This window comes from Rhea americana, unplaced genomic scaffold, assembly GCF_003343005.1.
Source record: "Rhea americana isolate MKP2758 unplaced genomic scaffold, rheAme1 scaffold_7, whole genome shotgun sequence".
Classification (NCBI taxonomy): Eukaryota; Metazoa; Chordata; class Aves; order Rheiformes; family Rheidae; genus Rhea; species Rhea americana.
Genome location: NW_028186867.1, coordinates 7578526 through 7594715, shown reverse-complemented (window position 1 = coordinate 7594715; position 16190 = coordinate 7578526). Strand labels below are relative to the sequence as shown.

Below are 16190 nucleotides of genomic sequence, written 5' to 3'. Positions count from 1 at the left end.
GGGCTGGGGAACTACTTGGTAGTAATCAAGTTGCCTTATGTCTCCCAGGAAATAGCTGCTGAAATAAAAATAAATCTCTGCTCTACTAGTGTAGATGGTCTAGCTGTAGGAAAAATATGTTTGTTGAGAACAATGCATRTTACATCTTTTTATTGTCATTTTATATCCATTAGGATCGAATTGTGTCCATGCCTCTGGACAAGGACCATGAAGTAGCAGTTCAAGCCATGAAACTCTTGATGCTTGTGTCACAGTAAATAATTTCTTTTTTTAATTTACTGCATTGTTTAATGGTGACAAGATCCAGATACAATCCTGATGAATCTTCCTGTAATCAATTACATGGTGAGAAACAATTGATCCCAGTGGGATATGAGTTACAGTTAAAGCTGCTCAAAAAATGACATTTTCTTTCTGTGGGAAACACCAACATTATGAAAACCATTGTGCTCAGATTTGGTATGAAAAGTACATTGTTATATCTTTATACTTCCCCTGAAAGGAAATTCCAGAGCATTTTCAGTCTGGCTTTTCTCGAATAGAGCATCTCTATCTCTGGAGAAATCCCCCACCACAGAATTTTCTATCCCAGTGTTTCAGGTCTTGACTGGGAACTCAGTGAACTCTGCCATTGTTCTGGTTTCCCCAAGTGATGCAGGAAGCCTTGAGCTTTGAGGTTGTCGATAGAATTTGGACTTCGCAGAGAATCTGGGAGCTATTGAGCCCACAACAGACTAACAGGAAATAAGCAAGTATGTGACATCTTGTTTTTGCTGAAATAGAAGGCTAACAACAGAAAAGTTGTTTTGTTTGTTACCCATCAGCCATAGATTCAGTAGGATAATGGCAAACTGCAAGTTTGGGAAGAAACTAGATCAACATTACAGAACTGTATAAATGCTATTCTGATACATTCTTGAGCAGTATGTTTATTTTTATTTTTTTATTTTATTTTTTATTTTTTGCAAAATAAGGGACAAGTAAATTCTCTGTCCCTCCTTTTTTAATGGAGGATTAGGACTCCATAAGTGCCCTTTTGATTCAGTGTTTAGATTGACTTCTGCTGAAGCAGATGCCTCCATGTACAGTGTGGTGCATTGTCCRTAGCTTTCTGTGATTTGCTTTTCTGTTGAAGTATTCAGAAGTATTTCAGAAGTCATAATACAGATTTTGCATCCAGTATTCAGAAGTAATCTAAAAGTATTATCCACTGCTAGAAAAGGTTGTAGAGCTTAATCAACCCAAATAATGTAGAATAAATATTGAGCTATGTATATAGAACTCTGAAAACTATGGGAAGACTTACTAATGAAATTTGTAAAGTGACAGTTAACACATTACTTCTAAATTTACTTCTAAACAATTTTCCAGGAGTTATTTCAAGATACACTTCTGTAAGTGTGCTCTTGCTTTAAAATAAGCATGTATACATGAGGCAACTTAACACATGAACTGCACGAAACCTCTGAGTTGATGTTCCTGTTGAGGATAAAATGTTTTTAAGGTGAATTTGATCATTTTGAAGGTGAATTAACTTTCACTGAGTTAGGACTTAATAATTCTGAGAGTGCACACTGCAGTTCAATATGATTGAATGCGTTCATATGGATTTTCCTTGAGGGTCTTGTATAAACAAGCTGCAAGTGTTCAGGCAGGAAATTGTTCCAGAAAAAACAGGAATAGCTTTGGTTAGTATCCAAACATAGACAAGTTGTATCAAACCTGCTTTTCCTGTCATCCTTTCCCATTTTTATCCACCTTCTGATGCACTACTTAGGCTGCTCTTGCTTTTTTCCATAGAACAAACGCCTCTCCACGTGAGTGCTAAAAAGCATCCTAGAACGTGATGGATGTGGTGTTGCATCTATCTCCATTTGGAGATAGAAATGGCTTTTTTAATTTCTCCTGCATCATCCCAGTGGTTAGGCAGTGTTGGACCTAGCTGCAAAATAAGCCAGTGTTGACATTCCTCTATTCTTAAAATGTGTTTGTATCAGTAACTTTTTGAAATGGYTGTGCTAACAGACTCTTCAGGAGTAGTGCCTACTTATTCATGGGAACAGACAAARGATATGCTACTGCTCGTTGTCTAGGTTACTCTGGGTTGCTGAGGTAAAAAGAGTTCAACTTGGATGGATTTTTTTTTTTTTAATGCTGCTATTTACTTTAAATCTTAAGTACCTTTGTATACTGAAGTGCTGCTTTACAGTCTGGAAGAAGGACTGGTTTCTATTTCACTTTCGCACTCCATTGACTTGAGTGGCGTTTCTCTAGGCTTGCTCCAGCGTATACATCAGAACAGCGTATGACTGCTGCGGACGTAACRTGCTTTTCTGAAGGAAGTACCACTGTTTGGATCTCACCAGAATAGACAGGGTTGTATTGTTCCTGTGTTTACAATGTCCATTTGTACAGCACTTGGTTCTCTGTGTTGTGTAGCTAGTGGAACAAACTACAATGCTGTGTCTATGTGTATAATGTGTCCTTGTGCTGGGAGGAGTAGTACACCATTGTTGGTGTACAAAGATGCTGTAGACCAGTTACGGCTGCCCTTGCTCTGTACCTAACTAACAAGTGCTGTATTGGCACTGCAGCTGTTTAGCATCTCTGGCTTTATTATGTGAGATCATATTCTCATTAATGCAAGCTACAGCTATAAAAGTTTGATCAATGTTTCTTTTTTCCTAATTTTTCTTAGATGCAATCAGGTTTCCAACGTGAATAAGTGCTTTCTAAAGTTTTCTAAATAACACTTGTCCATAATAAAATATAGTTTTCAGGAGTAAAATGAATAAATTTTTAAAATTGTTTGTAATTAGGCTGTGTGGAGGCTTAGCAAACACATGCTTTTCTTTGTTTTTGCTCATCTGCTGCATAGTGCCCCTTTCCTCCCCCAATTGATTTGAGCCCAGATGATTTGGATTAATTACTGGAATGATAAAAGTGGAAATTGGGGACTTAATGAAGAAATTGAACTACAAATCTTCTCTTTGATAAAACTAGTACTGATCAGTCTATAAAACCTGTGTGAAGACAATGTAGACAGTATAGACAGTCTGTAATACAGACTTCTTAAGAGTTTACATCAAGATGCTTTTCCACTAGGGGAGAMGCTTTTGCCCCTGTACCTAAATATGTCAGAAGGGAGTCAACGCTGGTATTCCAGAAGCAAAGAAATTTCGGTTTTCATGTGTCTGAAATTGGTGCATTTTATGGCTCATAAATGGTATCAGGATATTAGGCAGTTATGCTACTTTGTACATCAGCATGAAATGGGGTTGTGGACAGTGACTCCTCTGTTTGTGCTTATATAACACGCCTCCACTTGTTTGTACAGACATAATCGATTTTTTTGCAGCTTTCAGTCATACTGTTTTCTCTGGGTRGCTCACTTTTGTTATTTGTGAATTTGGTAACTAAATTCTAGTTGCTCGAAGTACACTGTTACTGAGACATGAAAGATCTTTCCAATCTAGCTTTTCATTTTTAGAGCTACTGGTAAGGATGTATATCTCATAAACCCCATATATTTGTTTGGAATCATGGAGACAGCTAACAGCAATTCTTTTTCTTTTTTGTTGTTGTTTTTTGGGTTTTTTTTTGTTTTTTTTTTCTTCTGACCAAGAAAATAATATTAAATAGTCAGGCACTGACCTCTAGGACATGTCTCTTACCTTGGAATAAATCTCTTGTTATTTAATGGCATRCACTGGTCAGAAGCAAGGCCAAGAGTAACATTTATATATTTTTTTAAATGAGTCCGTTATGTGCTCTGTCACTCTTTTGGGGAAGATTCACTATATCAGCAACTCTTCTTCTGGCTTCCATAATTGTCTGCTTGGATGAGTATGTTAGCAAGACCTCCTCCTGCTTTCTGTGATGTCTGACAGTTGCAGAAACTCTTCCCTTGCAGTGGAACTTCTGTGCTCCTTGTGTTATAGCAACACTTTTTGACCATCTCTTAACCATCACTGCATTCCAGTATTGTGGAATTTACAATGGTTATTCTGTACACTACTGGCATGTGAAGCTGCTGTGCTGGCCTTTATGGCTCTTGCTAGCCATATAGGCAATGAAGAACACTGACCTTTTCAATTCACTAAATGTTACATTATTTAAAAAGAAGATTCAGTGCTCACTCAAAACCCTCTTGCTGTGCATATACCTGGTCTGTTCAAATCCATATTTGTGTTTTCACCCTGTGAGCTGAGCTATTTTCTTCTTATTTGTTGCATGTTGTCTCAACTGAATGCAAAGATTTTTGGGCTAGTGCATTTTTATTTTTACACAGCCCAATGGGATCTTGAAACTGAAATGAGCCTGTGTGACTTAGCATAATAGAAATTATTAATGCTACTGAATTATGCATAATTGTTAGCATTAATGTTGCAAAGCATCTGAGAGGGAATAGGAAGGAAATATAGGTGGAAAAAAAATGAGAGATAAATATGTACTGAAAGAGAGAAGTACAGAAACCAAGGAAACTTACAGGAAATACTGCTTTTTGAGAAGGCAAATTATTTTAGTGAGACTAGTCCCAGACAATTCTGTTTGTTTCTATATGCTTAACTACCTGAAAGAGTTGAGGGAGTTTGGAAAAGAGCAGCAAAAGCAAATTAGGTGACTCTGCTAGGTGGATAAGGAAGGTTAGAAGTGATGCATGCAGGGGCATGAATCTACAAATGGCTTGAATATATAAACAGCAAGGAAGGAGAAAATTACTTTGTATCACATCAGTTAAAAGTAACTAGAAATTAAACTGAGTTTTAAGCACAAACTACCAAATTTGGAAGAGCTGCCAATCAGTGAAAACTGAGTCTATTGTGCTCATTGAGGACTTCATGTTTAAACTATTCATTGGAGCTGATAAATACATTAGTTCTTGCTGCAGTGCTTTGACAGTGGTAAGTAGAGTTATTCCAACTTAAAGGTCAGGAAAATGAGGCTTGTAAGTGCCCTGTGTTCTGCTCAGTGCAAGAGCYAAAAGTCAGGTAAAGGTACTTCACTCTTGCACTTTAAATCTTCACTATCCCTTCTGATTCTCACCTAGACTGGGAAAGAGCTCTTAATTTGAAGTGAGAAGGGCTGCGTCGTATGAGAATCTTAAAAACTGGATTTGGCAAAATATACTGTGGCTAATAATATAGTACGTGTTACTACACTTTGTAGATGTCAAATGACAAATAATTCAGCAGAGGGTTGAACTAAGCGATTTTCTATGGCTGATTCATGGACTTTGAGGAGAAAGTGGCATTTGATAGGCAAACACATTGCTTCTAATAAGGTCCTTTAGACAACTCATTGTGCAGAAAAACATTAAGTTGCATTGAAAGCTTAAATGCTATTGTAAAAGATGTTTTTGTGTGATTTAAAAAAAAATAAGCTGAAGAGAGAGACACACTTTGCATACAAATAAGGAAACTATCTACCTTTGTCTTGTTTAGTGGCCTTTAGCAGAAATTAGGAAATGTTGAAAGTGATAGAAGTAGCAGTGTGAAGGGCTCTCTTCAGGAGAGCAAATTAGACAGCACAGATCTGATTACTTGCATGAGTCACTGTTGTAGCAGATTGTATAGTAGTAAAAGGAAGTGACATGGAGGTGCAGCTCCTCCATGGTCTCTTTAGGTCCATACTGTTATCCAGGCAGAGTTATGATAGTGCTTTGTGATTTAGAACAATCAAGCCTATTCCAAACAAAGCAAAAGTGTAAGACCAAAACTGGAAGAATGCTTGTGCTTTCTCCTCTGTCTTCTCTTTTTTTTTAATGTTCCTTTGAAGTTCTCTTCAAACATTTGTGCCATCATGTACTTCTGTTCAGAATCCTTAATAGCTATTCAGAAATCTTAATATCTTTCTTATCTGAAGAGTTAACAAGAAAAAATATGGATTATTTGTTTCCCTGGATTATCATAGAATCAGTAAGGTTGGAAGGGRCCTCTGGAGATCATCTAGTCCAACCTCCCTGCTCAGCAGGGTCACCTAGAGCATGTCAGACAGGGTTGCATCCAGGCGGGCCTTGAAGATCTTCCAGAGAAGGAGACTCCACAACCTCTCTGGGCAACCTGGTCCAGTGCTCTGTCACTCTCACAGTGAAGAAATTCCCCCTCACGGTCAGGTGGAACTTCCTGTGGTTCAATTTCTGCCCATTGCCTCTTGTTCTGTCACATGGGACAACTGAAAGGAGTTTGTCCCCGTCCCCTTGACACCCTCCCTTCAGGTAGCTGTACACATGGATGAGATCCCCCCCCTCAGTCTTCTCTTCCCCAGGCTAAACAGGCCYAGTGTTTCTTAAGCAAAATAAATACATAGTTACTTACACAGCATCTGTCTAATGTGCATCTTCTGGTGTTCTGTCACAGCGTAATCGGAGGACACGATGTATTGCAACACGCTAATCCTATTTTAAAGTGAGTGGGGAAGGACTTTTGTTATGCTGTAGTGATGACCACACTGTCATCTCTCTTTCTGATCACCAAAATCTCATCTTGAAGTACCTACAGTTGACAGCAGAGTAGAAAGATGTAAATAAAATAATTATAAAAATCAGATAATCATGTTCTGTTGTCTCAATCATTAGAATACTTCTGTTTTTTGGATGGTAATGATCAGGGCAACAGTAGTTTTGTTTGTGTGATGTCTTTGCAAATTTCCATGACCTGGATTTCTCTTAAATGAAAAATAAACAGATTCTTTTGATTGAGATGCTATACTTTAGGTTAACAATGTCCCCATGATGTATGTCTGATCTTTCCCTGCATAGCCATTAGAAAGGAAAAACAACAAGGTAGCAAAACTTTAAAAAGTGCATCAAATGTATTTTACTGTTTATTTTTATTAGAAATATTTATTTTAATTAAGTTAAAACTATTTATTTTACTATTGTGATTTTGTTATTATTCTTAGTATAAGCAATAGGACAGCAAGCGGGGTGATTTCAGCAGCTGTATATGGTCATGTCTCTTAGATAAAGTCAAATGGAACAAACACGAGATCTTTCAGCTGGTGCCATAATATAATAAAATGGGTCTATGATCTRTCCAGAGAATATCCCATCTTCTTCTCCATGGCATGTTCACACAGAAGTGCAGAGAAAATATGTCATGAYATTGGTATGTGGAAAGCATGCCAGTTTATTTTTAGACACCTAAACACTGGCAGGAACTTCTGGCTTAACCTTTATCTTTACTTGGCATTCTGAGGGCTGTAAATTTGCAGCAATAGTATTGCTCTATTTAAAGTATTCTTTCAATGTGTGATTCTTGCCCTATGTATGTTAAAAAAAGAAAGACACCCATCTACTGCAGTAGCAGTGGTGGTAGTGATAGCAGGTGTAGTTAAGGTGTAGTTAAGTGTTGCTACATCCAGAGGCATGTAAACCCCCTGAACACTTGTTTGAGTGGGAATTTGTTTCACAGAGAGTAGTGGCTGAGCAGCATGTGAAAAGGAGGGGAAGTACATGCAGRTATTCCTTCTCATTCAAGAAAGACCTGAGGCTCAAGAGATGTCATCAGTGTCTGTCAGCGGTGTTGTGAAGAAGTGGGTGGTTTTCCCCTTCTCTGCTACACTGCTACTAATGAGTGTTTCATATGTAGCCAGAGCTTTTGCTTCTGACTTACTCTTGTATTGAGGATGCGAGGAACAACACGGTTGTAGATTAATGTAACTGGGGCAGATTTCTAGCCTCTTTGAAGACAAAGCCAAAATCATGGAGGCTGGCATTTTGTTTGTGCTGGATAGGCAAAGTCTTTACTTTCTACTGAGAGAAGTTTGTCTACAATTGCAGCCGTGTTACTGAGCACTTCCAGCTATCCAAAAAATTCAGTATGAAGACAAGTAAATGCAAATATGCACACTTGCCTGGCGTGTTCATACAAGAAAAGCAATTTAAATGTAAGATTTTTTTTTTTTTTTTTTTTTTTTTTTTTTTTTTTTTTTTNTTTACTGTGAGGGTAGTCAAGCAATAGAACAGGTTGCCGGAGAAGTTATGGAGTCTCTAGGGTAGTCAAGCAATAGAACAGGTTGCCGGAGAAGTTATGGAGTCTCTGTGCTTGGAGATATTCAAAACGTAACTAGCAGGATAGAGTTGGACCAGAAGATCTCAAGAGATGTCTTCCAGCCTCAACCGTTCTGTGATCCTCTGATGGTGTGTTGGCCCACTCTGGATCCCAGTATGTTTGCATAGAACTTTCCCATTTTCTGAGCTGCCTCCAGCTTTTAAAAAATACATGTGTATAGAGAAAATGAGGAGGGCAACTTCATGGAAACTAAATGTTTTAAAATAACTAACTAATAGCTTGACATTAAAAAGAATGAAAGCAACTGTGTCAAACTCCTACTTTATATCAGTAAATTCTCCATAACTTTTTAATATAAATACTTGCCATGTTATCCTTACTCCTGTGTTACTTGTTGTTGCTGTTCATGTTACTGTCACTTGTCTTGACTGCAAAATGCAAGWTAAAGACCAGATTATCTCAACTGAGAACTTCTCAAAGGTTAATAATTGATATTTCATTCATGACYTTACAGTGCTTATTCATGTACTCTACTGCATGATGTTACCTTTTTCAATTAGTTACTGTTCAACATAAACACATTCTACACTACTTTCTTAGTTCTATAGGTGGTTGAATTAATCATGTAAATATTTTTCTTTATGCTGGTTACATTTACAATTACATGATGTATACTCAGAGCACTTTCCATTTGACCTATTACAACATATAAATACTCAAGGGAATTGCATGCTAAAAGAGGCCACCAAAAAATGCCTGARGTATGTAAGTCAGATATTAAGTCTGGTTGGGGGTAAGCATTATCTTGCAAGATGGACCTATCACTTCTGGAAGCATGTCATTGGTGCTTCCATTTAAGACTTGTTTACTGTGTTAGTGACCATTATAAACAAACAGAGGAAAACTGGGGGAAAAAAATGCAAGTGATACATAAGTAAACACACTGAAAAGGTAACATTCATGAGGTCTTGACATCCATAAAATAGAGGCTGTTGACTTCAAGAAGTAAGAGTGCTGTCTTTTTTTTCTACTGATTTTAAATTGCAACCAGGGCTAAAAGCTATTTGCAACAAACATTCTGGTGATGCTCTCGCCTACTGTTWGTTCACTTCCCTGCAGTAAGGTTTGAGGATTGTTTGGGGCTTAGTGACTTGTCAGGATGCTAAGGGATGAGATGGGACTGGTGACAAATGGACAAGCACAGGACTGGGTGCTAATTTTTGTATGATGTCAGTACCAGCAAATTCAGAGCATGGATCTCCCTTTCCCCTTGCCTAGCTGTAGAAAGTGGAAGGGTCTCAGATGTTGTTTAATTCTCTGAAGTAGCTTAGTCCAGTGACWTTACTGAGGCAGTAGAAAGCAAGCATTTTGTAATTACAGTCTGTGCTTTGGGCTTTCCTCCTCTGGTATCTTTTTTGTGGGTCATTCAACTTTGATGTTTTAGTTTCCTTTTTGTAAAAAGCTGATGTTAGTACCATTTCTGCTTCCCACAGAGGTCCATTAGTTGGCAAGTGCTGTTCTCAGGATGCATAGCTGAATGGCTCTGAGCAAAACTGTGACTGTATGTTTGGGCAGAAAGGTCACAGTCACAAGCATGCTTTGTGATTTGATGTGATTTAATTTCTTTTTAAACATGACTGTATAAACTTAGTGTAAATAGAGTATAGATTTTAAAATACCATACTAAATAATTTAAAAATCATTTTTATTACAAAATTATATCATCTCATTTATTATCTTCTATGACAAATTCTAAGGCATAAAGTAGAGGCATGTTTTTCTTGTTTGTTCTTGTTGTTGTTGGGTTTTATTTTAATACAATGAGCACTAATCAACCTTAGTTATGCTTTAAATTGATGTCCATGCAGTGGTCTTGATTCCTCATGGCTTTTACAGACCTCTGTTTCTCTACAAAGTGAGTACAAAAATGCTTTCAGATTCATCTGCAAGCATTTTTAGGTGTGTCCCACACATCTAAAATGTGTAGGACACATCTAAAATTTTAAGTGTGTAAACAGGTTGCAATGCTATGGAGAATCAGATCTAGTAAAAGCTGGACATAGCATTCGTAATATTCTKTGCAGATAAACCTGAACTTTAACTTCTGTTGTTATTTTTGCCTAGAAACTGTGAGGATGTGTTATCAGCTGAAGACTGTGAAACCTTATACCAATTTGTTTATACCACACACCGTCCGCTTGCAGTAGCAGCTGGGGAATTCCTTTATAAAAGGTATCTCTGCCTGCCTGCCTACTTTTTGSATGTTCTTATTTGTTTCAGAGTAAAACTAGATTTATTTAAGAGGGATATTAAGCATGTATTTTTTTGCTGGAAGTAAGTACCATGAGGATAGTAGATGTGCTGTGCTTTTTTCAGCTGAATTGGAAGAGAAATGCTGTTTGGGGGTAATCATTTGTTCCCTGCACAGCCCTGACACATTAGGCACGTGAAAAGTGTGAGGCTAGAGAATATGAAACAACTGTCAGATCCGCAGGTGCTATGCCAGGTTGAGAGTATACCACCTTTCCTTTTCCTTTYTTTTCCTGTTGCCTTGCTTCTTATAAGCTAATTCATCATCTGGCACCTGCTGGATTTCCGTAGCTTTAGTGATTAATCACAAAAATGGCCTCTTCTTCTCCCTTTGGAAGTTGCTTTATACATTGTAAAGGCTTTGAATAATGAGAGATGCAGCAGATTAAAAAGCCTCCCATTTTTCTGTCAGGTTAATGAAGTATAGGGTTTATCTTCCCCAGGAGTAATTCTTATAAATGGGCTTCTTATAACAATGGTTGCATGAAGTGAATGGAGTTGGCATGCTAAAAAGAGAAGAAATGTTCTGTCTCTACAGCTAAGAGACATAATTTTGCCTTACAAAGGGGAATGAAAGTAAAAATATTTTGTCAAGGCTTTTGTAGGGAAAAATTCAGAAATAATAATGATTTGTCTTTCTCACACATGTAGAATCTCCTCCTAGCTATCTGTTCCTGTCCAGGTGAATTGCTGAAATTCTGGGGTTTGTGGAGCCAAGTCCGACAAAAAGACAAATAAAGATAAATTCTTGTTTTGATGAATCTTCTATGGCATCTACTAGCCTTACTTCATCTTTTTGTGGGTCTCAATATTCTATCATAAACCAGTTGTTTTTCCTCTCAATACACTGATGCTTTTTGCCACTGAAATGATTGCCTTGATTACTTTTTATACCACCTCCTAGTGCAGTATGGATGCTTTGATTCTGTAAACTTCACTCTTGTTCTTTTTTGTCCAGTTCTTCTCTTTCATACTTGGACCAGTATTTAAGTGTTGATTCTGATGTGATGGAGATGTTGGTGGCACTCATCCTCTCCATTGCACAGATAAAAGTTTCAGTATAAATGCTGTGTGTGTGTGTGTGTGTGAGAGAGAGAGAGAGAAATCTTCTCAATGTCTGCATTTTTAACTTAGATTACTTACTGAGCTGGGATAAATTATACTAGTAGATGCACTTTTTTGAAGTATAAGCTTATGCCAACATTAAATAGTGTAGCCCTACTTTAAATCTATAAGCRCTTCAGGCCTTACGTTAATCTATGGGGATGGCCTTCCTGTATGTATCTTGAGGATTAACATTTTTCATGAGCAGTGCAGTCACACTCATTTTGGATAAGGGGGAAGTGGAAATTGGAATGAAGTATAATATGCTTCATACTTTACGCAGAAGAAGAACAATTCTTCCAGTATACCTGAAACTGAATAAATTGCCTCTCATAAATACAAGATACTACACTTTTTTAAGGAGCTTCAGTACCAAGATGTACTGTAATGTGAAAAATAGTCAGGTAGTAATATTTTTCGTTCTAGAACAAGTACCTTTTCATGCATGAGCAAATGCCTACCTCATTATATGTTCAACACTGGAATCTGCATCTGTTGTCCAGAAAGTTGRCAGGGTACCTGTGAAACTGTTGGAGAGAATCTCTGTGTTCATAAGGATAACAGATCTCTGAAAGTGGAAAACAATCTGATCTCTTTTCCTTTCATCTGATAGAAAATCTAATTTGATTTGGAATAAATAAGTAGATATTTAGAAGACATATGTCCTTGAAGTCTTGACAAAATTAGYGTTACACTGGCAAATGAACTTGGGGAGTATGTGGGAGAACTGGATTGACTTCTTTTCTGTTGACAGGCTGCTTAGTCATGAGGGAAATGAAGCTCTGCTCAGAAGAGAAGAGAAGTTTGGGGCGAGTGCTGACCAGTTGAAAACATTAATACGTTTTTTTCTGGAGAGCGAGGTGAGGAGAATATCCCATGCAGTAAGTTTTTTACACCCGGTGATGCGTGTTCAATCAATTATTGTCTACTTAGACAATATTGTCTACTTAGAACTGTTTTGTCTTTGGGACATTCTGACTCTCTAGGATGACTTTTAATAGAGACAGAATTTGACATTTCTGTTCTGTTGTATCAAAAGTAATTTACAGCTATACTGGTGGAGAGAACCAGTGCTGAAACAGCTTCTGAAAATAACCCAAAAGACCAATACCAACGAGTGAGAAAAATTAGTATGTGTCTGTGTCTTTCTGCAGGCAGATGAGAGCTTGCTGTGCCCTTGCTCTATGCTGGCTGGCTAAGAACCATGTAGTTTTGCCTATGCTAACAGGCCTTCCTGAGAGTTTATCAGCTTAAGGGCTGTATTTTATCTGCTTAGCTTTTGTTGTAGTCTAGACCTGTATCCAAATTGTCTCAGGCACAGCAGTTTTTAATCTAGTTGCAGAGAACTTCATCAGTGTCATCTAAAATGCTAACTAATTTCTATCCCCAATATTGGATTTTTAGTTGTTATGATCAGCAGTATAGAAGCAATGCAGAAGTTAGTTTTAAAGAGATTACTTAAATTACAGGAGAAAGATCCTAAAAAGAGGAAAGAAAAGCATTTCTCCTGCTTTTATGGCTCCTTTTGTGTCAGATTGAAGAAGTGATGTTTTAACATTGACTAGCCTCAAACTAAGTCCTATGTTGGAGGACTGCATGTATGCATGTATGGATGGATGACAAAGCTTGGAAARTGGGAGAAGAACGTATGAAACTATTTCTTTGTAATGAAAGATTTGCTTCTCTAAGCTTTTGTTTTTATTCTCTAGCTACACAAACATGTTGCATACCTYGTAGATAGCTTGTGGGACTGGGCAGGCAAATTCCTGAAGGACTGGGAGTGCATGACTACTCTTCTATTAAAAAATACGGAAGAAGATGGAGAAGGTGGGTCAGCACAGAGCTTAGCTTTGTCTGTATGAGTCTCTTGTTGTTTTTTGAACTTTGCCTTCAGACAACTTAGGATAATTCCACTTTGCAGTGCCCTTTGATCTCAGACTGTGGTCCTCAAGGGTCACAAAGCAGGTATCGCTACTGTGATATTTGTATCAACTACTTGCTTATATTTTTCTATATTTATGTAATCTTAATATAGAAACTTTGCAAGAATACTTTTGTAATTAAGCCATAATGCTTAAATAACTCTGACTTAATGTGTTTGTCCAAAACTTAAGAATCTAAAAGTATTGATTGATTGAAGTATAGTATTGCCAGGCTATTGTTCATGCCTGAAAAGGAAAAAATACTGTGTTGCATCTGTTGGCAACCAACACTCCAGAGGATTAATTTTATGTAAAAATATTTTTAAAGTGAACTTGGTAGTAGTTGTTGCCGTAGATGTGGAGGTGGTTGCATGGTCAAAATCAAAGCTTATGGACCTAGACAGTTAAAGCATTTTATAATTCAAAGAAGTAGGTTGTCCTGAGTGAGGTGGTAGTCAATAGAGATAGACCTGGTTGAAGCTGCCTATGTTTTTGGGAGCCGAAGTGTCCTAAAAAGGTTGGCCATGAGAGAAATAATTGCTTTTGTGTTTAGTAACTATGGATTTTTTTYTTCAAATTAAATCTAATACTCTCTAGATATTTCTTTAGCAACACTACATCTTTCTTTATATGGCGTCCTTCCACAGTTGCTCAGATAAACGATAGGTTTTTCATTATCTATTGCTGTGTCTTCATTTTTCCTTTGTGCTGTGCTAAAAGGAGACTGATTTTCTTACAGCATTGAGTGATGCCCATGAAAGTGCTCTCATTGAAATTATCCTTGCAACTGTTAGAGAAGCAGCTGAAGGTCATCCTCCAGTGGGCAGAGGTGCAGCCAAAAAAGTTAGTATATTTTATTCTGATTTATCGTACTGTAATCACATTCTCTTTGTACTTTGTCAAACAGCATATTCTTAGTGGTTGGTACATCTTCAGAAATCAAATAGTTTACTTTGTATGAAATGACACGCTGTTTTTTGACCTCTAAGTCTTATTAGCAGTRGATGTTGAAGGGTATGAGCATTAAAGGAAAGCTAGTGGAAGCATGTTATTGATAAAATACCATTTTATCAATGAGTGAGCATTTTATCCATGACATATAGTTGTTCAGTGATTTACATCTAATCTAATTTGATGTAGTCAAAACCAAAACAATCTGGTTGACTCCAGAGAAAAGTATCTTTGCCTTGGCTTGATTTATTTTAGGTAGAGGCATGTGAGTTAATCTTGGGTTAAATGTAAAATTCCAGTCAGATCTAAGAGATTTTATAATTGAAACAAAATGCTTTGTCTGCAGATTCTGTCAGTAAAAGAAAAGAAAGTACAATTGGAAGATTGTACTAAAATTACTGAACACTTTATTATGGTGCTTCCTCAGCTATTGGCAAAGGTAACTAACAGCTGCTCTGTGAATGCATGTTAAATATTTCATTAAAATTCCTGCAATGCTCTCATATCCTGTTTTATTTTTTTTTCTCTGCAGTATTCAGCAGATGCAGAAAAAGTGACAAATCTCCTGCAGATTCCTCAGTATTATGATTTAGATGTTTACAGTACAGGTCATCTAGAGAAGGTGAATAGGAATTGGGATAGTTGGGTGCATGTAGAATATACTAGATTTATGTGACAATGTACAAGGTTAGTGTGACTTGGAAGAAATTGTTGAGATACAGAGGAATATTCTCATACCTCAAGGAAAGTGATCTTATTCARGCTTTTTACATTTTGATTTGGGACTACCAAGAAAAGCTTTACTGCTTGTCAGTTTTGATATGCTGTGACTGGCCTGATGTCCCGGTGGGTAACGATCTGTAGTTTCGTATGATAAGCCTGCCCTTGGGAATAAACTGGGTTCTTCATTGTTGGGTGGAGAGAGGGTGGGTTGTGCCATGTGTCTGAGTTGGCATTTCCGAGATTTACTACAAAATGCGTTTTCCTACTTCTCCTTCTCCCCTTCCTCCTTGAAGACTGTCTCCCAGCTGCTGGAGGATGATAGTAATTGAAAGATAAGAATGGGGATAATATGTCTGCTGATGGGAAAGGAATGGTCAAAAATGGATAGATGAAATCCTTGGAATAGCTTAACGTAGTCTTAATCAAGGATGTTTACAGGGAGATGATGTTGCGCAAACACTTCTAGGTTTTACTTTCAGGACGGAAAGTTAACAGGAAGAGAAAAATGACAGAAATGAAGCTCCTTCCTCTCATTAACAACAAAGACTCCAGTTGCTGGGGTGATCTGAAACCTGCTTCGTCCTCAGCTGCTGAGGAAGATAACTTCCATTATTTGGAGGAAAAGACACTGCTTCTTTGCTACCATTGTAATTATTTCTATGTAATGCCAAAAGCGTATTGCTGAAGTAGAGCTTAAAACAGTTATTTTGTTTTTAGGGAGTTCCAGAAACAAAATAATTAAAAGGGGCTATAAACACAGAAAAACGCTGTGTTGCATAATCCTGCCTTTCTCCTTCTCAGACTGGCATTTATTTCATGTTGGTTATATGACCAGTGATATACTGGCCAGGTGAAAGATATCTGAAATATAAGTGGACTTAACTATGATTTAACTGACATACCGCTTTTATTACTTATAGCATTTGGATGCTTTGCTAAGAGAGGTAAAAGACATTGTGGCCAAACACTCTGATATGTCTGTCCTTGAGGCCTCCTCCAGGACTTATTACATTCTCTGCAGTGAAGAAATTGCTRTCTACAGCCAAGTGGATTGTGCCCGAACTCAACTGATAGATGAGTTGGTGGAGCACCTTAACCAGCTACTAAACAGCTTCTGGCAAAAGGTGAGTGTGACTCATTGTGGAGATAAACAAGCTGTTTCCCC

The 16190-nt window shown here is 37.5% G+C and overlaps 1 protein-coding gene across 3 annotated transcripts in view; it reads left to right on the top strand.

The window, feature by feature from the left end:
* Positions 1-16190, top strand: part of LOC146586300 (cohesin subunit SA-2-like) — a 60250-nt gene that overhangs the window by 24627 nt on the left and 19433 nt on the right. For all 3 annotated transcript variants that reach the window (XM_085321543.1, XM_085321542.1, XM_085321544.1), the window contains exons 12-19: positions 174-253; positions 10140-10247; positions 12184-12289; positions 13139-13256; positions 14091-14194; positions 14649-14741; positions 14835-14924; positions 15946-16149. In XM_085321543.1, the coding sequence (XP_085177669.1) occupies positions 174-253; positions 10140-10247; positions 12184-12289; positions 13139-13256; positions 14091-14194; positions 14649-14741; positions 14835-14924; positions 15946-16149 (903 nt within the window). The remainder of the gene's footprint in view (positions 1-173; positions 254-10139; positions 10248-12183; positions 12290-13138; positions 13257-14090; positions 14195-14648; positions 14742-14834; positions 14925-15945; positions 16150-16190) is intronic.